This window comes from Acinonyx jubatus, chromosome C2, assembly GCF_027475565.1.
Source record: "Acinonyx jubatus isolate Ajub_Pintada_27869175 chromosome C2, VMU_Ajub_asm_v1.0, whole genome shotgun sequence".
Lineage (NCBI taxonomy): Eukaryota > Metazoa > Chordata > Mammalia > Carnivora > Felidae > Acinonyx > Acinonyx jubatus.
Window position 1 is genome coordinate 54648773 of NC_069384.1, and position 25026 is coordinate 54673798.

Genomic DNA, 25026 nt, shown 5'->3' on the forward strand with positions numbered 1-25026 from the left:
GTTTGTTCTTTCTGTCTTTCTGTCTTTCACCCTCTCTCTCTCATGATTGCTCTAAGACTTACAATATATGTTTTTAACTTGTCAAAGTTCATTTTCCAATACTATACTATTGTATGTATAGTATAGGTATTGTATGAACCTTACAATAATGTTTCCATATCATTCCACCTTTGTGCATTTTGTCATGTTTTACTTCTGGATATAAATTCCATAATATATTGTTATTTATAAGTATAGTTCAATTTTTTTCTGTTTACACTGGTAGAAATACAGGTTATTTCTGAATTCTGACCATAACAACAGTGCTATGATGAACATGCCTGGATGTGTCCCCAGATGTATATGTACAGAACGTTTCCCAGAATATATCCCTAGGAATAGAATCAGTAGGCCATCTGACCATATCTTCAACTTTTCTAGATTTTGCTGAATTGTTTCCCACAGTGGTTTTACCTGGTTACACTCCCACCAGCAGTATAGAATATTTTTTATTCAGTATCTTTGCCAGTACTTCATATTGTTAGAGTTTAAAATGTTTCCATTGTAGTGTATGGTGGGCAGTGTTTTGGTGCTGGAGATAAAACATCTCTAACAACCTCCAACACCTAAATCTCTGTCCTCATTAAACTTAAAACATTCGGTTGGTATTGCCCCATTTTTGTTTTATTTTGTTTTCTGTGGGAGAGTTTATCTCAGTGCCAAGTCTCAAGTTTTTCATGACAACGTTAGTGTTTAGTCTGTTTAATAAATTTTGCTACTTTTACCCCTCATTTTTTTTTGGTCATTTGTATTGCTGTTATGCTAATTTCTTTGTTGCCTTTTTTAAAAAATCACTAGTCCTTACATGAGTTTTCTTCTTGGATTAGTGATTGATAAGATCTTATGTTGGAGGAAGGTCTGGGGGGAGTTATAGTTTTGCTGGCTTTTTACAGTATTTCTGTTGCCACACAGCCTTTTTTTTTGTTTTTTTTTTTTTTTTTTTTTTTGTTTTTTTAGTATGAGATTTAGCAGTTCTATTTGTCTGGTAACTCCAACAAAATTGACAGTGTGGGGTTATCCTTGTTGGTGGGTTTTGTTTGTTCATTCCCTTTTTTCCTTTGCTTTTAAATTTTTCCCAAAGGAGGAGGAGAGGACAATATTCACTTACTTAGCCATGCTGATATCAGAAATCTTAAGTAACTTTGGTATTAATTGTAACTTAAGTTTTTTCTACTTGCAGCTATAAAAAGTTGATGTCTCTGAAAATTACTGATACTGATATAAGACCGAAGATCAGTTTAAAATTTAGTGCAAAAGGTACTGTTTTATTCTTATATGTCTCCTCTTGAAAAGTATATTAAAAGTTTTGACTTGCTGTGTACAGTATCATACCACTGACAACCATGTGTTTATGTTTGTCATTCACTGGGCTTATGTTTACACTAAGTAAGCATCACTTGGCATGGGCTGAAATTCATGGACGAAAAGATCAGCAGGTGTATGGGTCTTACATTACCTTGGCATCATAGAGAAGTTTGCTGGGTCTGGTGTATAACTGTTGACTACACAGTGAGATTAGACTCCAGCAGGTGTTCCCTACCAAACCCTCCTCTCTTGTTGCATTCCCTGTTAATAGAGCGAAATGGAAGGCATGACAATTTGGGACTCAAGGCCAAGTAGTCTAAACTTAAGTGCCAGCTGTTTAGGAATGCCAGCTGGTCAGCAATGCCACTTAGAGGCTTTTAGGGCTCATAGTCCCATGGAAGAATAGTTTGATATCAGTCCTTGCTAGAGGGAATGAGTGTCCTTGATCCCAGCCAGCTTCTTACTAGGCTACCCAGAGAAAGTTCCCTGGGTCATTTGCTTTGTAACCTTGCTTGCTTCCATGGTATATGTCAAGTATATCAAACAAGAATATTAGTTTCTAAATTTCTTGAAACACAGAATCGTGAAGGATAAAATAATAAAGCTACATTTTATGATAAATACATATTTTGATATTCATACAAAAACTATACCATCGTATATCAAGTTCTTACTACTTTAAATTCACCTCAGTCTACTTTCCTCCTTTGGAAGTGCTATTAAACTAGAAAAATCTCAAATAGTTCATTCTCATGCCTTACTCCATTTCATTGATGAATTATCTACTTAATCATTAATTTATCTTTTGAGAGGATAAGAATATCATCATCAGGCCAGTGTGCCTTAAACTTTAATGTATATTCAAATCATCGGTTATACATTGTTAAAATGTAGGTGCCAATTCAGTAGCTCTGGTGGAGTGGGGGGAGGTGGTTGCTAAGATTCTGTCTTTCTAACAGGCTCCCGTGGGGATGTCACTGCTGGTCTGTGGACTACACTGGGATATCAAGGCATTAGATCACTTTATGTTTTTTGATATAGTTCTGTATTGTCTGATATGGTTGCCACTAGCCATATGCAGCTATTTAAATTAATAAAACTTGGATATAATTTCAAATTCAGTTCATTTGTTAGAAAAGCAGCATTTCCAGTCTTCAGTGGCTAGTAGGCACTACAAATCTAAAACATTTTTATCATAGAAAGTTCTACTGGGCAGTGCTGATTAAAATAAAGTTGCCTGAATAAAATATAATTAAACACTGGCAGTTACCATTCTTGAAAGTCTTCAGAATTTCCAAAGGCCTAAAGTTTTATGCCATTTGGTTGCCAAAGTCATTTACTTGAACAAAACCCTGGATGGTTGAAAGGCTTCTGTGGTGATTAGTCTTTGTGATTACTTTTGCTTGGGAACATATTGTTTTTGTTGGGATTTTTTTGATAGCTAGAAGCAGCATGCTTATTGAGCACTGGCTGGGCAAAGCACTATACTGTATTTCATTGTTTTGGAATCGTCCCTGTCCTACAGGAGCTTAGGATGTAATGAGACAGACCACATAGAAAAAAAGCATTAATGTGGAATGTTTTGACTTCTCAAAATTCATTTTCAGATGAAATGCCTATCTTCAAACTTGATTATAATTATTTCTATCATCTGCTTCATATAATTATCATTTCTGGTACTGACATTGTCCGGCAAATATTTGATGAGGCTATGCCACCCCCTCTTTTGAAAAAAGAACTTCTTATACACAAGAATGTGCTGGAACCCTACTACAACCATCTTTGGACCAATCACCCTTTGGGTGGAGCATGGCATCTGCTTTATCCCCCAAACAAGGAGCTACCGCAGTCCAAACAGTTTGACTTATATCTCCTATTAGCTCTCATAAAACATTTGAATGTATTCCCTGCACCCAAAAAAGGCTGGAATATGGAACCACCATCTTCTGATCTCTCTAAGTCTGCCGACATCTTGAGGCTGTGCAAACACAGGGATATCCTCCTTAGTGAGATTTTGATGAATGGTCTCACTGAGTCACAATTCAATTCAATTTGGAAAAAAGTTTCAGATATTCTTCTGCGTCTTGGGATGAAGCAAGAGGATATTGACAAAGTGAAGGAGAATCCCATTGAGAATATCTCCCTTGATTACCATCAACTGTCCATCTACCTAGGCATACCAGTACCAGAAATCATCCAGAGGATGTTATCCTGCTATCAACAAGGTACAAAATAATTATTTACTTCAGCTGGTAAACCTTCACTAAATGTCTGCCATGTGCCAGACACAGTGCTAAGGCCAGGAGATTCAGTGAGCTCACATCTTGGGAGGATAGACTCATCAAGAAGCTACTAAAAATTATAGTACTAGAGATGTTCCAGAATGCCATGGGAGATCCTACCCTGAGAGTCCAAAAAAGCTTTCTGGAGAGTGTAATATTTAAGGAATTCTTAAATGACATGTAAAAGTTAGCCCAGTGAAGAAGATGGAGAAGGACGTTTCAGAAGGAAACAAGAACAAAGGTATAGAAACATAAAAATATATTGTAATACAGGGAACTAAAAAGTTTGGCCTTACTGAGATCAAAATAGGGGAGAGGTAACAAAGAGAATACATTCAAGAGGATTTCCCTGGCCATGTTGAGGAGTTTTTGTTTTCAGAAAGGAATTGTTGAAGATTTTTAACTAAAGGAGTTTTATCACTACTATAAAATTAAGGATGCCTAAAACCATGAAATACAGGTACTGTATGTTTCAAGTATGGCCTTCTAGATAACATGGGTATATGTTTTCTCCTCCTTGCCAGCAGAACCATGACAATTAATTGAAAATTTGGCAACTATTCATTGGCCATGCCCATGAGTAATTTAAAAAATCAGGTAATGTCTAAGGTCAGCAGTAGCCATTGTCCAAATGTCCATGAAGGACATTGTCTCTTCATATAGGAAAGACTTCAGACCTCCTCTCCCACATTCCTGGATAGCTTCTCAGTTGTCATCATGGGGAGTGGAGTTCAAGGCATGTCAGCATCACTGAAACCTTTACTTTGCTATCCGGGGTGACTTTTCCTGGTCCCAAGTTATTAGTCGTACTACCTAGTGAGCAACTGATGACCACACTGATGCTTTGTAAGCATACAACTTATCAGGGTTCTTGTAATTGTTGAGCTACTATTGTTGATAATTGCTAGGCCTCAATAACATTCCTTTTACTAAGGTCCTGGGATACTGTCGTGTTTTCCTGCTTAACCTTTAAGAGCCTTCTCTGAGTGTAAGAGGAGAGAATGCTGACTTCGATAATATGAGAAAGTCATGCAAGAACCCTTGACTTAAAATAAGAGGCTTTTTTTTACATTTACTTTATGAATACTTTATTGTTTATTCATTTATTTATTTATTGAGAGAGCATGAGCAGGGGAGGGGGAAAAGAGGGAGGGAGAGAGGGAGAATCGCAAGCAGGCTCCACTCCCAGTGCAGAGCCTGATTCGGAGCTTGATCTCACAACCACGAGATCATGACCTGAGCCAAAATCAAGAGTCAGAGACTTAACTGTGCCACGTAGGCTCCTCACTTCATTAAGATTTGTATTAACAAATGAGAATAAAGGTAATATTTGGGAAATATTTAAGCACTAAATAAATTCAAAGCATTTCAAGCAATTCCCACTCAGACCCAAAAGCTTTGGTCCCTAATTTAATAGAGGCTTTCCTATCATCTTCTCTTTCCTAGTAGTTATTACAGTTGTTGTTTTCATTTGTTTAATATCCATTGTTCTCACTGAATCACTGTGAAGGTTCTTATTTCTTCACCATTCAATATCTAGAGCTTAATACAACCTTATGCATTGTACATGCTTAATAAATATTAATGGACAAGGGAGAGGGAGGGCTGATCAGGATAATTAATATTGCTAAAACATCCTGACACTTTCAATGGAGGTTTGCTTCATAATTGACTATTGTTACTTTATGACCTTAGATTTTTAAAATTTTAAGAATCTTCTGCTTGTTTTAAAGTGCTTATATTCTAGGCATTATCTATTATGAACTACCAAAGTTTTGTTTTCTTTGCCTAAACATGAATTTATAAACTTTATATTATAATTTAAAGATTATGCCTTGTTTAAACTAGATTTATGAGTGAAACTGGTTGTTTTTACAGTTATAAAAGTAATTGGTACAATGTAAAAATCTTCTAACTTTTCTTAGTCCCAGTCAGATATTTGTTGGTTCTATTTCCAATTGTACATCTAAATTTTTTCTTTATGTATCATAGGAATTGCTCTACAGTCAATAACGGGCAGTCAACGTAAGTATGTTTAGAAACAAATTGCCTCGGTGACCTTTCAACTCGGAATAGCTAAGGGATACTTATAGGAATTTTACTTGGTCAGATAACTATATGATAAACTATTATTTGTTACAAGCTTGGAAAATCATGTGACCAAACTACTACTGGTCAGCTGAATGTAGTATGAGCCTTTTTCCTCCGCTTTAGTCTTAATGCATGTCTCCAGGATTTACCCGAGCATAGTTTATTAACTTTTGACACACTGGACACTTCAACAGGCAAAAATGCCTACCTGCTTGCTCTACCTGCTCATATATGCTACTCTTCAGCTTATGTAGCTTTTATCTAATTAACTATCCACTGTTAGGCTGTATACTTTTTGCCAGGTGGTGAGTTGCTAATTTTTTTAATTTCCATTTTTGTGCTGTGGTTCTTTAAATGCAATTCGTATTCTGTGATTAAAATTATACTTTAGAAAACAACACCATGGGTTTTGTTTGAAGTAAAATTATACTTAAACAATAAAAATATTTAAGTTAAAAATAAAAAAAGATATCCCTATCCTAAAATTTTACTAGGTAAAGTATTAATAGGGTCAATGTCAGGATCCTCAAAAGACTTAGTATTTAGAATCAACTTAAGTTGTACAATATCTAATATTTAGAGTCTACTTAACATAACAGTAAAGTATCTTAGCATTTGGGTTTGTACTGATTGGTTCTAGGCTAGTATCAGTACCTATTTGGTCACTGATAAATGGGCATTTCATTTTCACCTAGTAATTAAAGAGAATAAGATGTCTTTCTGTTCCCGGGATGGTGTTTTTTAGTGATATGAGGGTAAAACTAAATGCGTCCTGATTTTGAGTGTTTTTTAACATTTAGGTATTGAAATAGAAGAGTTACAGAATGAGGAAGAAGAACTAAGTCCACCTCTCATGGAGTACAATATAAATGTGAAATCAAACCCTGAAATACAGTTAGCAGAAATGAATAAAGATGGAGCATCGATACCCAGTGAATCTTCAACAGAATCTACTAAGGATCTCCAGGAAGTATAAGCTCTCATTAATATTTAAATTAAAAGAACTTAATCAGGGCTTTTACTTTGTTACATGTGCTGTATTTACAGCATCCTAGACAATCTTAGTTTATATTTATCAGTGTTCACACAGAGTTTGAATTGGAATGGTTCTTTCTCCAGTACTTCTTCCAAAAATCTTTCCTGCCTTAACCTTTATTTTGTCAGCATTTACCAAACACTTGTTATGTGTCAGACACTATGCTAGATTTCTGAATGTTTCTTCATCCTGAGTGATGGCAATAGAAGTGGGAAGTTAGTAGAAAGTAGAAGAAAACATAATGGGGAAAGAAGAGAGAAAAGAGAAAAACGTGATATTTCAGTGTCATTTGCATGGGAGTAAAATTAAAGTCATGCAGGGTGTAATCTCTGTATTTCTTTAATGTTAATTTTATATGGTCACTAAATTACTCCTGGGCTTAATTTTTCATCTTATGGACTTGAATGTGTTGATTTTTTGAAAGTCCCTCCCTTCCTCCTTTGTTGCTCATGCATGCATGCACATGTGCAAGTGAGGATCTGTGAGCTTTTTTCTGTAGCCTCCTCATTGATATTATGTTATTCCTTTAGAGATCAATGATCTCTCAAGAGCAGAAGACTGAGATTAAAATAAGAGTGAAACTGAAAATAGTTTTCTATAGAATCTAGAATAATGAGAATAATAGAATAATAATCTATAATATTAGAAGATGAAAGATTTCAGTGGTTAGAGGAAATATATTTTGCAAAATAACTTATTGTGTGATTTGAATTGCATATTAATTAAATTATTTATTTCTTGTCAGGTTAAGAGTAAACCAAAGAAAAAGAAAAAGACTAAGAATAAAAAGGTAAGTGACTGTATTAGCATTATAATAGAGAGATGTCTGATTATGAACACTTAGGTTTACATATGGATTCGCTGTTAGAACTTAGTTCAAGTGGGTATATAGCATAAATGACTTATAAACATCAATAGCTTAGGGGTGCCTGGGTGGCTCAATCAGTTAAGTGTCCGACTCATGATTTCAGCTCAGGTCATGATCTCATGGTTAATGGGTTCCAGCCCCGCATTGGGCTCTGTGCTGATAGTGCGGAGCCTACTTGGGATTCTCTCTCTCTCCTCCTTTCTCTGTTCTTCCCCGGCTTGTGCTGTCTTTCTAAATAGATTATAAATATAAATATAAATATAAATATAAATATAAATATAAATATAAATATAAATATAAATATAAATATGAAATATATAAATAAACTTAAAAAAAATAAATGTCAATAGCTTATTGAATATGTGGTTATATATGGTAGATCCTGAATGATTTAAGCTCCTAGTATGTCCTGCTTCACTTCCCTCAATCATAATTATACATTTAAATATACAAATAAGAAACTGAGTTACTTGGAAATTTCATTAATTTCTGCATACCACTCTCATTTAAAAAATGCCTACTCAGTCTTTTATAAAAAGCTTCTCATCATATTTCCAGTGATATATTCAGAAACATTTTTCAAAGCCTTTAGAAATGTTGATTTTCTTCCTGATATCCAAAATTCTGGCAACAGTGCAATAATGTACAAAAATGGTACAAATGCAAGAAGCTTCCTTCATGCTTTGTCTTTGCTTTTTGCCAATTACAAATGAACAACTTACTGTTACTATCTATGGCGGAGTTTTAGCAAAAAGTCTCTTAATTGCTTGGAAAATTACAAAGGAAAGTTGAGTCTTTTTTAGTTTTGTTTTGTTTTTTTTTAATTTTTTTTTAAATAAGACTGTATTTGTAGGGCAATTTTTGTTGTTGTTCAGAGCAAAATTGAGGGGAAGGTAAAGATTTTCCATATATCTCTGACCCCCACATATGAATAACCTCCTGCATTATCAACATCCCCCATCAGAGTGGTACATTTGTTACAATTGATGGAACTACACTGACACATCATAATCACCCAAAGTTCATACTTAATGTTTTAATTCACTCTTGATGTTTGTAGATTCCTATGGATTTGGACTCAAGAGTTTTTTGTTTGTTTCTTGGTTGGTTTTTTTCCTTTAAATCAACCATACAGCTAACTACTATGCTATGCAAACTTTATGGTAAAAAAGAAAAAAAAAAAGTGTTGTTTTTCTGGCCTGAAACATACACTTAAAATCTAGGTATATTCTGTAGATTATGTTATAAATTAATGCAATGAGAATATTTGACCAACTATACAATCTGGTAAGCCAATGTTATTTATTGGAAGTATACACAAATTTTAGTCATAAATGAAATTTAACACAAGGTAAATTTACAAAATGCTTAGGTGAAGAACAGAATACAGATTATTTATGCTGTGATCAATAAAATATCAATATAATTTTCATGTTTATCATAATCATTTATTATAATTTATAATTTCACTCAAAAGTTATTTTGAAAATTAAGATATGTTTTTAAAAGACATGAATAAGAAGACTTACTACTGGTCAGTTCTTATATAATAAAACACAGACTGATCTATTAGTTTAACTGATACTTTTTAATTCTTACCAAAACATTAGTAAATCCCGGGTCTAATACTACAGAAAGCTGGGCAAGTAAATCTGCAACTGTCAGACTATAACTTGGTTCCAAAGGTACGTAGTTTGTCTCTTACAACAAATTAAAATATGATTGTTCAGATTTTCAATTCTAGTTAAATGGAAAACCCAACTTTTATGTCAAATTGAAATGAAACAGGTAATAAACACAATGGAAAAGAAATGTAAACACGACTCAAAAATTCATATGCTAATAATATTAAAAATGTCTTCTTAGGGGTGCCTGGGTGGCTCAGTCGGTTAAGCGTCCAACTTCGGCTCAGGTCATGGTCTCACGGTCCGTGAGTTCAAGCCCCACATCAGGCTCTGTGCTGACAGCTCAGAGCCTGGAGCCTGTTTCAGATTCTGTGTCTCCCTCTCACTCTGACCCTCCCCCATTCATGCTCTGTCTCTCTCTGTCTCAAAAACAACTAAACATTAAAAAACATTAAAAAATAAAATAAAAATGTCTTATTAAATGTCAAGGAGTTTTTTGTTATTGTTTATAACAACCTAAGTTTTAAAATTTTTTTAATGCTTATTTATTTTTGAGAGAGAGGGAGAACATGAGTGGGGGAGGGGCAGAGAGGGAGAGAAAGAGAGAGAGAGAGAGAGAGAGAGGCATAGAATCAGAAGCAGGCTCCGGGCTCTGAGCTGTCACCACAGAGCCCAATGCGGGGCTTGAACTCATGAAGTGTGAGATCATGACCTGAGCCAAAATCAGCCATTTAACCAACTAAGCCACCTAGGCACCCTACCTAAGTTTTTTCTAATTTATTTTTTTAGAAGAAGTTGAGATACTTTGAAAATAAGATAATTTTATGAAGATAAGATGTGAACATTAGAAGAGAGATCTCTCTTTTATCTAAATTTTAAAGTATGGGACCTAAAAATGCTGAAATTTTTGCATATGACTATTTCATATATAGTAGTCCTATTAATATACTTCATTATTATTGATACAAAGAATTGTCTAGTTATAGTGTAAGCAACCAGTTGTCTAGCTAAGTCCATCACATCCTCCAATGAGTTTTCCTCATGAAAAATTCTAGCATACAAAAAATTATCTTGTGTTATACAGAATAACAACAAAGTTTCTATGAATGAAATTGTGTCCTCTGTTAATTATTTGTCTTGTAATATCTCTACCTAACATTAGCTGAAGTCCTGAAAAGATCTTTCAGGGACTCTGGAAGAATATGATGAAAAAGAAATATTTGTATAGCAAATAGAGGAGACAGTACAGATAACTTCTAACCAGTATATATAGAGACATTGTAGTTACTTTTTCTTCAGTTAGGAATTTAGTATTTAGCTTCTAATATATCCAAATTATAAATAACTCTTTTGGGAGTTAATTAGCTCCTCCTTCCCACTCCTACCTCCCACCCAGGGGAATTAAGGGTTAAGAATAGAAAAGGGAGGTAAAGCAGATGGCAGAAGAATAGAAGGCTTTGTGATGATGCCTTGGGGAAGGAAGGAAACATGGCAGGAAATAAATCTAGCCCTTCAAATTGGATGTGCTGTCTATAGCAGGGAAGTTGCTGAGATGCATGTAAAACAGGCTGCTGCATGTGTTGACAAAAAGTTGTCATGGGAAGAAGTAAAAAGAAGTTTCAGAAACTATGCAGCTACACTAGATGTTCATTATGAACAACCAAATAAATGTCTTTCAGTTCAGCTATTCAGGTATACTGGAACCAAGGTAGGAGTTGATAATTCTAAATTGTAGAATCAAATTGGCACAGGACATTGATCAGATGCTGAAATGCAAAATTCTCTTAGTTTATAGGCAATAAAGCAGAATAAGTTTGTAAATACATCATGGAATCTATGGGGAAGGAGATCCAAAAGTTTCTTGTAAACAAGAGGTGGTGGTAGAAGTTAATACTGTAATTTATATAAAAGTAATTAATACTGTTAATAGGGTAATGTAGAAGAGCGATTAATACTATTAATATGTGTTGAGTGTCATTGATATTACCTTTATCTACTATGTAGCTTTTATAGTTTTACTTTAATGAACATAAAATTTAGGGTTTTTTAACATTTCCTTCCAATTGTGATCTCCTTGACACTTCCTTTTCTATAAGATTTCTTAATATATCAATCTGCTTTTACCTTGTATGTAGATTTTCAAGAACTCTTATAGTTAGTATAGTATTCCATAAAGGAGAATTATACATGTCTGTCCCAAGATTACCAGTAGGTACAAACTCAACCCCAATATTTACTTTCAATATCTGAATCAGTGATTTTTAAGTTATTTCATGATTCAGTGGTAGATTACAAAATCAATGTAGCAGGTCACAACTACCATTTTATAAAATAGAATTAGAGTAAAAAAAGTTTCAGAGTTCATTATGTATTGTCTTAGTTTGGGCTGCTATAACAAACTACCATAGACTGGGTGCTTTAAGCAAGAAACATTTTTCACATGTTTGAAGTCTGGGAAGTCAAAGATAAAGGTGTCAGCAGATTCGGTGTCTGGTGAGGGCCCTCTTAGTTTGCAGATGGCTAACTTCTTACTGTGTCATCACAGCAAGTAGAGAGAGAGCACACAGAAGAGCAAGAGATCTAGCTCTCTGGTCTCTTCTTAAAAGGGCACTGATTCTATCATGAGGACTTCATAGCATCATCTAAACCTAATTACTTTCCTAATTAATTTCCCCCTTAATTGGGGGTTAGGGTTTCTGCGTATGAATTTGGGAGAAGCATAAACTTGCAGTCTATAACATATATAATCTGGGTAAAGATTATTTAGTGTGACTTCAATTTCAGTTTTATATTCATGGATAAAGATCTCTGAATAAGTGCATTTACATCATGATGTAAAATATATTTCTTATTTTGGTTGTGGTCAAAAAAGGTTGAGAAACACCTAAATGCAGTCACATCACTGTGCTGTACTGGCATAGTTGATATAGATTACTAATTCTTGATGTTGTTTTTCAGAATAAGGAATCAAAAGAAGAACAAGTGTAAGTATTTATTTAATTTTTAAATTTTTCCTAGTATTCTCAAAGTGTGTTTTGCCAGTATGACACAGCCTTGCCTTGGGAAATGTTCTGAAAGAAGAAAGTACAGTTACTTTTCTTAACTTGTCACTTAAGAGTAACAAAAAGTTAAATTATCATTTACTTCGGGAGAATAGAATCTCTCACCATTTTTCTGTAAGGCTACTCAAAAGTCAAAGACTAATTTGGATCCAGCATAAAATCTTCTACAATATAGTCTAGATTGTGGTTAGTCAAATCTAAATTTAAGTAAGAATTAACCTTAGAGAACAGATCAGTGTTTGTCCTAATGACCTCTTTCCAAAAAGTTTGTTTTGTTTTGGTTTGTTTAATTAACGCATAGGTGGTGGTGGTTTTTAATTCCAGTTGTTTACCGTGAATTTTGAACCTACTGGAAACCTTTTAATGTCTAAAGATCACTGTGTTATACAACTATGTGACTGATGACAGTGCAGTAGTGGATGGAAGTAAGGGAGATAGTAATGAAGAGGCTCATTATACCCAACAGAAAGTTTAATTGAAAGTTGGTAACTTTGGAGAACTCACTGTGGGGACATAAATTATTAAGATATCTTTAAAATGGTAGCAAGAACATATTTTAACTTGAAAGTCATCACTTGTAGTTGATATTTTCTCATTGATAATGGAGGTGATCTACTTGCTAATAGTTCATCATCTAAGGATGAATATTCACTTTCTCTGTCAGTGAGTTGAGCCACTAGAGTGATAGTTTTTTGTTCTACTTTTTTCAAACCATGTCTAGAAACCATAAAAATAACTTACTAAAGAATCATACAGTGCTATCAATCATTTTGCTTATTTTACCTATAGTGTAGACACAAACTGAATGATCATCAGATCACCCAGGGAGCTTTGTTTTTGTATGAGAATTTTCACATATACACAAAAGTAAAAATAATATATCACGTTAATATATGTACCTAATCATCCCGGTTCAACAATTACACTGTTTTTCCACATTTGCTTCACTTTTTTCCCTTAACATTTTGTTCTTTGTTGGTGTTTTCAGTCCCAAATATCATGTAATTTTACCTCTACATGCTTCAGTTTGCATCTCTTACTGTAAGAACATTTTCCTATATTATTACAGTGTCATTATTAAACTTTAAACATTTAGGAATAATCATCTATAGCTTTTCAAAAATACAGATTCATCTATGTATTTACAGTTGTCAGGATACCTGGAAAAATATAATTTTAAAAAGCTCTTCAGGTAATTTGGAAAATTGGGTTTGGGAACCAGTGGTCTACACAAGCATTTGATTTCATTGAACTTTCCAAAATGTTTGAGTCATTCTAGAATACCTCAGTGATACCTAATGAGTGTTTTATAGTGTTTTACAAGTTACTCTACAAGCATGAGATGCCATATTGTTTTCTAGGTCTCCGTGGCCTAAAAGAAGTAATAACGTATCCTAGAGTTACTGATTTTCTATTCACTAATCACGTCATTTATATTGTGTTATAAGTAAAAGTACTATTTCTTGTTACCATTTAATGAGATTGGGAAGGAAATTTATAGCCACTCACTACACCAAGTTGAAAGGATAGTAGCATGCATTTATATTTTAGACATAGGTATAAAAATGAGTTAATTATCATTGCACTTACAGTATCTTCATTCTTTTTTTTTAGTGGTTTCTAGTTACTGAAATCCATGTTACCACTACAGTTTTTTTTTTTAAGTCCTGTTACCAAAGAATCTCCATTTTTAAATCTACTTTATGTTGATATTTGCAGCCCACTATTTAAATGTACACTGGACCTAAGCAATGAAATTGATTAAACCAACCTACTTTTCAAGAATGCTGTGATGATAAAATAATATAGCAGATGTAGAAATGCTTGTCAGTATTTCCCAAAGTATTGTTTCCCAAAGTAACTGATGTTAATAATTATAATTTGAAATATGAACTCTATGGTCTCATAATTCTTGAAAACACTAGGATGAACTGAATAGGTACCTTGATTGAGTGCTGTCTTATATATGATAAATAAATTCATTATGAATCATCAAGAGAAATACACAGTATAAGCATGGTCTAAACTTCCTTTGGCCATGAGCCCTCCTTTCTCATGAGACTAATATAATATTAATTAGGGAAACAGTGGCTTAGATGAGAAACACTATACACCATTATAAAATATTACATTGATTGTCATCACTGTAGCCCAAATATGGTAGGAAAGGAAGAGCCATTGAAGAAAGAGCAAGCACATCTACACCCAGTCAGTAGATTTATGAAAGATGATGCAAGTGATATTCAAGAGGATTCTGCAACAGAAGACAAGTTCTATAGTCTGGATGAATTACATATTCTGGACATGATAGAGCAGGTAAGCCTGACTGGAGAGGGTACAGACCTGCCTTCCTTTTTCTAGAAACCATCGTTAACCACTGTTAGCCTAGTGTTTTATGCTGTGCTTGTGAGGGGCAATAAAAAACAAGAAGGGAGGGTCAGAGGGATAGAGGGAAAAAGAGCCTTAGGAGCTGAAACTTTTCACTTTGGCTCTGAAACCATTTCCTGGATTTAACTATTGGGCAGTGTTGATTATAAATGCATTCCTTGCAAAAAAAAAACTTGGATTAATATTCATGAGAAAAATAGTTTTGTTTAAAAAAAGGTACTTGCATTTTTAAAAAATTAAACTGGTTATAGACATGAAATGTCTACAAAAATATTAACATACAACAGGTTTTTTCCACCCTCTGGTTCCTTTCCTTGTAGCGGTCACTGCTGAGAATGACCTTCCTATATATGAAGGTACATGTGAACATGATTTAAGTGCTCAGCAGAACACTAAATCCGACAAAGCAAAAGACAGATTTTTTTTAGTCACTTGATTTAAATGAGAATTCTATACTAAGGTAATTTTATAACCTGTTCCATAGTACATAGGAATATTGATTGTCTAAGGGTACGGTTAGTAAAAATGATTCTCTGACTGATAGTACAACATTCATATAATTGTCATTATCTTCTTTTTACCATTGCAATTAGAATATTAGGATATTAGTATATTTTATTTGAAATGACATATTCTTAGCTTTGGATGTCAGACTAAAGTTTAAATATGAGGCCTTTGGTTTTCATTCAGTAGCTATGAGAACTCCAAAATAGAATAAAAATGTCACACACATTTTGGAAAATGTTAACGCCCTCATATATTCAAAAAAACATTTAGCACATGCTTTTTGTCAGAGCTATGCTAAGACATTGTTCCTGTGATTGTAGTGTTTACAATCTGGTGGATAAGTTGAATATTGAGCTAAAGTAGTACTGAGTAATAATTAAGTGTTTGGAAATAAAGACTGCCTGAGTTGGAATTCAGGCTTCTCTACTTTCTGTGTAACCTTGGATGAGGTACTTCACAGTTTTATCATCTCTAAAATGGGAGTAAGTGTCTACCTCAGATAAACTTTACAACAATAAAAGTTACCAAAAAGTTACCAAAAGTAACCAAAAAGTTACCAAAAAAAAAAAAAAAACCTTAAAAATATGGTAAGCATGCAGATAATGTTATCCACTAGTAGCAGCAGTAGACGCATACCTGTGGTACTATTTAGTGAATGCTGTAATTGGGGAGAGGTGGGTTTATCTGAACTAATCACAGAAGTGATGTTTGTATTGAGACATAAGCATGAGTAGGAGTTAGATGGCAACTTTAAATCTCCTTTAAAGTCTTAGAGCTCTTTTTAGAGGAAAATAAGGCATGTGTATTCCATTTGCTCATTAGGGCTCAACCAGCAAAGTAACCACAGAATATGGAGAAACTGAGAAGGAGAAGCTTGCTCGGCAAAGGCAGCTTTATAAATTGCATTATCAGTGTGAAGTAAGTACTTTTGCCATTATATCTGAAGCAAGTCAGAGGTAGTTCAGTTGTTCAGTTCAATGGTAGTTTCTTTTTTTTTTAAAGAACACATTTTCTTTTTTCTTTCAATATCTGGTGATTTGAACAGAATTAACTATGAAATAATAATTTTCATTTTCATCAGGATTTCAAAAGACAGTTGAAAACAGTGACTTTTCGGTGGCAAGAAAACCAAATGCAGATTAAGAAGAAAGACAAAATCATTTCATCTCTTAACCAACAAGTGGCTTTTGGAATCAATAAGGTTTCCAAGTAAGTGCAAATCTGTTGTTCACAGGTAATTCTGGATTTGCTCCGTAATGAATGCCATCTTTAAAAGATAATCCTTGTGTAGCCACTAGGTGGCATTGTGACTACACATTAAGAATAGCTGACTACAGGTCTGTACTTGCTTAAAAACCAACTATATATTTGTCTTGCCAGCTGCATTGAAAAATAAGCAACGGCTCACTCTGTATATCAAGCTTTACATGTATTGGCTGAACAAGTGTAATTATAATAGAATTACATGAGAAAGATAATTAACTTTCAGATCATGATTCTAATTTGTAAAAATATGACCAATGATTTGCTGTTTCTTTATAGCATATGATGAATACATTCCTCAAAGACACTGTGAAATCACTTGAATCCTTTTTTATATTGGTCTCTCAGAGTTTTTGTGTTCCAAGACCAAGAGATTGAAAATGAATCAAATTCCTGAAGATTGCTCCTTCCCAACACTCTCATTTTCCTTAACAATCTTTTTTATTTGTATGTACTTTTTTTTTTAATTTTAATTTTTTTTTTAATTTACATCCAAATTAGTTAGCATATAGTGCAACAATGATTTCAGGAGTAGATTCCTTAGTGTCCCTTACCCATTTAGCCCATCCCCCCTCCCACACCCCCTACAGTAACCCTCTGTTTGTTCGCCATATTTATGAGTCTCTTATGCTTTGTCCCCCTCCCTGTTTTTATATTCTTTTTGTTTTACCTTCCCTTATGTTCATCTGTTTTGTCTCTTAAAGTCCTCATATGAGTGAAGTCATATGATATTTGTCTTTCTCTGACTGACTGATTTCACTTAGCATAATACCCTCCAGTTCCATCCATGTAGTTGAAAATGGCAAGATTTCATTCTTTTTGATTGCTGAGTAATACTCCATTGTGTATCTATATAGCACATCTTCTTTATCCATTCATCCATCGATGGACACTTGGGCTCTTTCCATACTTTGGCTATTGTTGACAGTGTTGCTGTAAACATTGCGGTGCATGTGTTCCTTCGAAACAGCACACCTGTATCCCTTGGATAAATACCCAGTAGTGCAATTGCTGGGTTGTAGGGTAGTTCTATTTTTAGTTTTTTGAGGAACCTCCATACTGTTTTCCAGAGTGGCTGCATCAGCTTGCATTCCCATCCCTTAACAATCTTAAGTATTAAATATCTAAGACTTAAAAATTCTGACTTAATAGGAGAAAATGAGTGGCCTTGCTTTACTCTTTTTATACTAGTCACTATCTCCAACCAGTATCATTTGGAATAATAACATGATTTATAACACATTATTTTAATAAATAGTAATGCAACAGATACCAGTTGTCCACGAAGTCTAATTTGAAATCCATTAGTTGCTAGAGCTAGTAGGGAGAATAGACAAGTTCTAGGGAATATCTTACAATAAGGAGTCTACAATACTAATTATGGAGTTGCAGAAATATTTGGCAGATTTAAGTCTTAAATTTTCTCCCACATATTATATCATTCATCCTTGAAGGAATTTTTAGGAAGAACTGGATGCTATAGCATTTGGCAACATAGTATCAGTTACAAACACTTTGTAACTTATCCCTGCTGGAGTTAGATCCTTCAAGTTTAAGGAGGTGAAGACCTAAGGTAGCTTGGACAAATCTAAACTGGCTACAGTCACTTGAGAACCCACACTTCAGGGTTCAAAACTTTGTATTTTAGCTTAGAAGGCAATGACCAATCCAGATATGTGTTCTATAGTATCAGAGATCAGAAAAGTAATGTCATCCATGCAGATGAGCTCTCTCTCTCCTTTACCATCTGAGGGTATCCTTCCTCAACTCTGATAGCTGACCCAGGTGCCCTTGTATGCTTGACCATTTTAGGGGACACATATATCTTCATACAATGAGCCCTCCATGTAGAATATTCAACAAACATTTATCAAGGGCCTACTGTGTGAGAAGAATTAGGGAAGGCACATGTAGAAGATACCAACACATGTCAGACATTGCTAGCTAATGGAGAGTAGAGATTAATGTGAAGGGTTTAAAATTACTTATAACAGAGGGACTTCTAGTTCTACTAAGAAGTAGCTCTATTCCTTGCCATTCATCCTTTTTACTACTAAACTACCCAAGACATAATACAACAAACAACCATAGGAAGCTCTAAAAGGTAGCAGAAAGCAGACTGTCAAGAAGCTTTGGTACTTGAGGAATGATATGGCATGAATTTTCCTTATTTCCTCCTATATATCCTAGACAGAGTGCTGCAGAAATCACCAACCTGGAATAGCCAAGAGGCAGAGGTGGTGGGGGGAAGCCCAAGAAAAGCCTGTTTGCTCTAGTCAAAGGATCAGGAAAAGGAAAATATAACAACAGAAAACTTTTTTGGCACTATCCAACTTACTCTAGTCAAGCACCAATGGCCCCATACCACCCCTTGGAACCAGGTGGTATGATAGCAGATAGCACAAACCAGATTTCTTTACTGAGGTAGTATCGCAGCTGGTCTTCCATTCCCCACGGGACAGAAGTAGGTAGTGTTACAGTTCCTCTGCCAGGATAGTGTCAATGTGATCTAGCAGCAATCTAAGCCTCTGCCTCTACTCAGCATCAATGAAACTTAAGGTAATCTAACTTGGGACTACTCAATATGGGTTTCACTTCTACTCTCCTCATGGGGAGCTGAGTTTCCACCCTTGGTGCTAGCTGGCACTCTATTCTCTCCCCTCACCCCAGGTGGTGCCACAGGGGCCCAACAGGGAGCCCCTGCTCTCCATCCTGTAGAAACAAAGTGATATGAGTCATCCCTCTGCTTTCTCTTTCCCTAGTGTCTGTCAGTAGGGCCGAGCAGGAAGCTGATCTTATACCCTGCTGAGGCAAAGAGCAGAGTAAGTTGGTGCCTCACTTTCATGGGAAATGTCATGGACTGAGGGGACTGAAATTCCACACCACCCATCTGCATCGAGGCAGTGTGTCAGTGTCCACAATTTTGGTGGGATGTTGTAAGCAGGGCCAGATGAGAAGCTAAACATACACACCCACTCAGCCCTCACACTACACAGCAACAGGGGGTCTTCCTGCTAAAAAAAGATTAACTAGAATCCAGAGTCTCATAATACCCAGAATATCTAGGCTACAATAGAAAATCCTCATTATACCAAGAATGAGGACAATTAGAACTTGAAAAAGAAAAGCTGGTCAACAAATGATAACATTAAGACGATTCAGATTTGAGAATTACCTGACAAAGTTTCTAAAGTGACCATCATAACAATGCTTCAACAAGAAAGTTGAAATCTCTTTAAACAGATGAGAACCTAGAAAGTCTTACAAAAAATATATAATAAAGGATGGAAATTATAAAACTAAAAAATACAATAACAAATAAAACCTTGCTGGGGGCACCTGGGTGGCTCAGTTGATAAGCTTCCGACTTCGGCTCAGGTCATGATCTCACTGTCTGTGAGTTCGAGCCCCACGTTGGGCTCTGTGCTGACAGCTCAGAACCTGGAGCCTGCTTCAGATTCTCTGTCTTCCTCTCTCTCTGCCCCTCCCCTGTTCATGCTCTCTTTTTCAAAAGTAAATAAAGATCTAAAAAAAAATTAAAACAAAAACCTTGCTGGATATAATCACTAATAAAGATGACAGAGGATTGAACTGGTAAACTTGAGGAAATACAAAAGACATTACCCAATCTAACAGCATAGAGGAGATAAACTAGGGAAAAGATAAAAAAGAGGACAGAGTCTCAGTGACTTGTGGGACAATAATAAAATAAGTTCTTGTCAGAATCTCAGAAGGAGAGAAGAGAGTGGGGGGAGGGGGAGGGAGAAGCATTAAAAGAAATGAGGTGAAATACATAAATTTACAAATTCAAGAAGCTGAATGAACCCAAAGTAGTATAACTGAAAGAAATCCATGCCAAGACACATCATAACTAAACTGCAAGAAAACTAAAGACAAAAATCTTGAAAGCAACCAGAGAAAACACACATGGGAACATTAATTCAAATGAATCAAATTTCTCATCTGAAACCATGGAGGCCAGAAGGAAGTGGCACATTATTTAAGTGCTGGGAGAAAAAAAAAACTAAAAGAAAACAACTATCTTGAATCCTATATCCAGCAAAAATATCCTTTAGGATTGAAGGGAAATAAAGACAAGTCTCAAAGAAAAACTAGAAGAATCCATTGCTACTAAACCTATGATTAAGGAATAGCTAAAGGAAGGTGTATAATCATAAAGGAAATGATAATAGAAACTTAGAACTTCCAAAAGGAAAGAAGAACATCCAAGTGAGTAAAGGGAGGGGTAAATAATAAGAGTCCATCCTATTCTCATTAATTTTTTAAATCATATTGATGTTTGGATCAAAAATTATAATACCATCTTGGTGAAGTTTATGTAGAGGAAGTACAGCAATTATATTTTAAAACTGTAGAGGATAAAGAGACCTATATGAAAGTAAAGAAAATATCAATACCAGTAGATTACCATATACATATTGTAATACCTGGTGCAACCACTAAAGAAAGCTACAGAGATACATGTATTCAGATACACTATAAATAAGTCAAGATGGAATCCTAAAAAAAAAAAAAATGTTAAAATAACCCACAAGAAGGTAAGAAAAAAGAAACAGGAAACAAACAAAAAATAATGGCAGACTTAAGCCCTAACGTCACTGATTACCTTACATGTAAATGATCTAAATACATCAATTAAAAGACCATGGCAGAGTGTATTTTAAAAACAAAACTGTTGGCACAAAAACAGACACATAGACCAACGGAATAGAATAGAAACCCCAGAACTAGACCCACAAAAGTATGGCCAACTCATCTTTGACAAAGCAGGAAAGAACATCCAAAGGAAAAAAGACAGTCTCTTTAACAAATGGTGCTGGGAGAACTGGACAGCAACATGCAGAAGGTTGAAACTAGACCACTTTCTCACACCATTCACAAAAATAAACTCAAAATGGATAAAGGACCTGAATGTGAGACAGGAAACCATCAAAACCCTAGAGGAGAAAGCAGGAAAAGACCTTTCTGACCTCAGCTGTAGCAATCTCTTACTCGACACATCCCCAAAGGCAAGGGAATTAAAAGCAAAAATGAATTACTGGGACCTTATGAAGATAAAAAGCTTCTGCACAGCAAAGGAAACAACCAACAAAACTAAAAGGCAACCAATGGAATGGGAAAAGATATTTGCAAATGACATATCGGACAAAGGGCTAGTAACCAAAATCTGTAAAGAGCTCACCAAACTCCGCACCTGAAAAACAACCCAGTGAAGAAATGGGCAGAAAACATGAATAGACACTTCTCTAAAGAAGACATCCGGATGGCCAACAGGCACATGAAAAGATGCTCAACACTGCTCCTTATCAGGGAAATACAAATCAAAACCACACTCAGATATCACCTCACGCCAGTCAGAGTGGCCAAAATGAACAAATCATTAGACTATAGATGCTGGAGAGGATGTGGAGAAACGGGAACCCTCTTACACTGTTGGTGGGAGTGCAAATTGGTGCACCCACTCTGGAAAACAGTGTGGAGGTTCCTCAGAAAATTAAAAATAGACCTACCTATGACCCAGCAATAGCACTGCTAGGGATTTACCCAAGGGATACAGGAGTACTGATGCATAGGGGCACTTGTACCCCAATGTTTATAGCAGCACTCAACAATAGCCAAATTGTGGGAAGAGCCTAAATGTCCATCAACTGATAAATGGATAAAGAAATTGTGGTTTATATACACAATGGAGTACTACATGGCAATGAGAAAGAACGAAATATGGCCCTATTTAGCAACGTGGATGGGACTGGAGAGTGTGATGCTAAGTGAAATAAGCCATACAGAGAAAGACAGATACCATATGTTTTCACTCTTATGTGGATCCTGAGAAACTTAACAGAACCCCATGGGGGAGGGGAAGGGAAAAAAAAAAAGAGGTTAGAGTGGGAGACAGCCAAAGCATAAGAGACTCTTAAAAACTGAGAACAAACTGAGGGTTGATGGGGGGTGGGAGGGAAGGGAGGGTGGGTGATGGGTATTGAGGAGGGCACCTTTTGGGAAGAGCACTGGGTGTTGTATGGAAACCAATTTGACAATAAATTTCATATATTGGAAAAAAATTAAAATTAAAAACTAATCCAACAATACATTGTTTACAAGAATCTTCAGTTTCAGCAACTGAAATAGATTGAGAATAAAAGGATGGTAAAATATATACAATGTAAACAATAAAAAAAGAAAGCAGGAATGGCTATATTAATAACAAAATGGACTTCAGAGCAAAGAAAGTTCTGGAGACAAAGAAGGACATTAAATAATGATGAAAGGATCAATCTGCCAAGAAGACATAACAACCTAAAGATGTATGTGCCAAACAACAGAGCCTCAAAATACATGAAGCAAAATTTGATAGAACTGTAAGGAGAAATAGAAAAACCTGCTATTAGAGTTGTTGATTTCAACATCCTACTCTAAGCAATTTATAGAACAACTAGATAGAATCAGCAAAGATAAAGAATTTCTACAACCCAATCAACCAAATAGTATCTAATCAATATTTATAGGACACTTCACTAGACAATAGCAGAATACATATGTTTGCAAGTGGCCATAGGAAAATATACCATAATAGAACATATGCTGGCCCATAAAACCTCAAAAAATTTGAGAGAGTTGAAATCATGCAAATCATGCACTCAGATCAAAATGGAGTCAAACTAGAAATTAATAACAAATGTCCCTGTGTATCAGCACTCCTGTATCCCTTGGGTAAATTCCTAGCGGTGATATTGCTGGTTCATAGTGTAGATCTATTTTTAATTTTTTGAGGAACCTCCACACTGTTTTCCAGAAGGGCTGCACCAGTTTGCATTCCCACCAACAGTTCAAGAGTGTTCCCGTTTCTCCACATCCTCTCCAGCATCTGTAGTCTCCTGATTTGTTCATTTTGGCTACTCTGACTGGCGTGAGGTGGTATCACAGTGTGGTTTTGATTTGTATTTCCCTGATGAGGAGTGACGTTGAGCATCTTTTCATGTGCTTGTTGGCCATCTGGATGTCTTCTTTACAGAAGTGTCTATTCATGTTTTCTGCCCATTTCTTCACTGGATTATTTGTTTTCCGGGTGTACAGTTTGGTGAGTTCTTTATAGATTTTGGATACTAGCCCTTTGTCCGATATGTCATTTGCAAATATCTTTTCCCATTCCGTTGGTTGCCTTTTAGTTTTGTTGATTGCTGATGCATAGGGGCACTATAAACACCCCAATGTTTATAGCAGCACTTTCAACAATAGCCAAATTATGGAAAGAACCTAAATGTCCATTAACTGATGAATGGATAAAGAAGATGTGGTTTATACACACAATGGAATACTACTTGGCAATGAGAAAGAATGAAATACGGCCTTTTGTAGCAACGTGGATGGAACTGGAGAGTGTTATGCTAAGTGAAATAAGTCATACAGAGAAAGACCAATACCATATGTTTTCACTCTTATGTGGATCCTGAGAAACTTAACAGAAGACCATGGGGGAGGGGAAGGGAAAAAAAAAAGGGAGAAAGCCAAAGCATAAGAGACTCTTAAAAACTGAGAATAGGGGCACCTGGGTGGCTCAGTCGGTTGGGCGTCCGACTTCAGCTCAGGTCACGATCTCGCGGTCCGTGAGTTCGAGCCCCGCGTCGGGCTCTGGGCTGATGGCTCAGAGCCTGGAGCCTGTTTCAGATTCTGTGTCTCCTCCCTCTCTCTCTGCCCCTCCCCCGTTCATGCTCTGTCTCTGTAAATAAAAATAAAAAAAAAAAACACTGAGAATAAACTGAGGGTTGATGGGGGGTGGGAGGGAGGGGAGGGTGGGTGATGGGCATTGAGGAGGGCACCTGTTGGGATGAGCACTGGGTGTTGTATGGAAATCAATTTGACAATAAATTTCATATTAAAAATATAAAGATAACAGGAAAATCTCCTGCTGGAAAGTACACAAAACACTTCTAATTAATCCGTGGGTCAAAAAAGAGTTCTTAAGGAAAATAAAAGTATGTTGAACTGAATTAACATCAAAATACAATAGATCAAAATCTGTGGGAAACAGCTAAAGCAGTTCTGAGAAGATTTATAGTGCCAACTATACACATTAGAAAAAAGGAAAAGTCTCAATCTAATCTAAGCTCCCTCCTCAAGAATCTGGAAAAAGGAAAGAAAAAAAACCCCAAAACAAGCAGATTAAATTAATAAATATTAGAAGTAATGCAATTACTTCTAATGAAATTGCAAACAGAAAAACAATAAAGAAAATTCATGAATTAAAAATCTGTTTCTCTGAAAATATCAATAAAACTGATAGACCTCTACCAAAACTGACAAAGAAAAGAAGACACATATCACCACCATCAGGAATGAAACCATGGTAACACTACAGACTCTGCAGACAGAATTATGCTGAGTGAAAAAGCAAATCCCCAAAGCTTATGTACTATTTGATTCCATTCCTATATAATTCTTAAAATGACAAAATTTCCAAATTTAAAATTTTTTAAATGTTTATTTTTTTATTTACAAAAAAATTTTTTTTTTTTACATTTATTTATTTTTGCGAGACAAA

General features: G+C 35.3%; 1 protein-coding gene across 11 annotated transcripts in view; it reads left to right on the forward strand.

Moving 5' to 3' along the window:
* The window catches only part of DZIP3 (DAZ interacting zinc finger protein 3), a 98797-nt gene that overhangs the window by 48517 nt on the left and 25254 nt on the right, over positions 1–25026 (forward strand). For 8 of the 11 annotated variants that reach the window (XM_027077674.2, XM_027077673.2, XM_027077677.2 and 5 more), the window contains 9 exons: positions 1220–1296; positions 2952–3569; positions 5619–5651; positions 6518–6687; positions 7499–7543; positions 12205–12230; positions 14459–14624; positions 16026–16121; positions 16285–16412. In XM_027077674.2, the coding sequence (XP_026933475.1) occupies positions 1220–1296; positions 2952–3569; positions 5619–5651; positions 6518–6687; positions 7499–7543; positions 12205–12230; positions 14459–14624; positions 16026–16121; positions 16285–16412 (1359 nt within the window). The remainder of the gene's footprint in view (positions 1–1219; positions 1297–2951; positions 3570–5618; positions 5652–6517; positions 6688–7498; positions 7544–12204; positions 12231–14458; positions 14625–16025; positions 16122–16284; positions 16413–25026) is intronic. The other 3 variants (XM_053220809.1, XM_053220811.1, XM_053220812.1) reach the window with 3 other exon arrangements.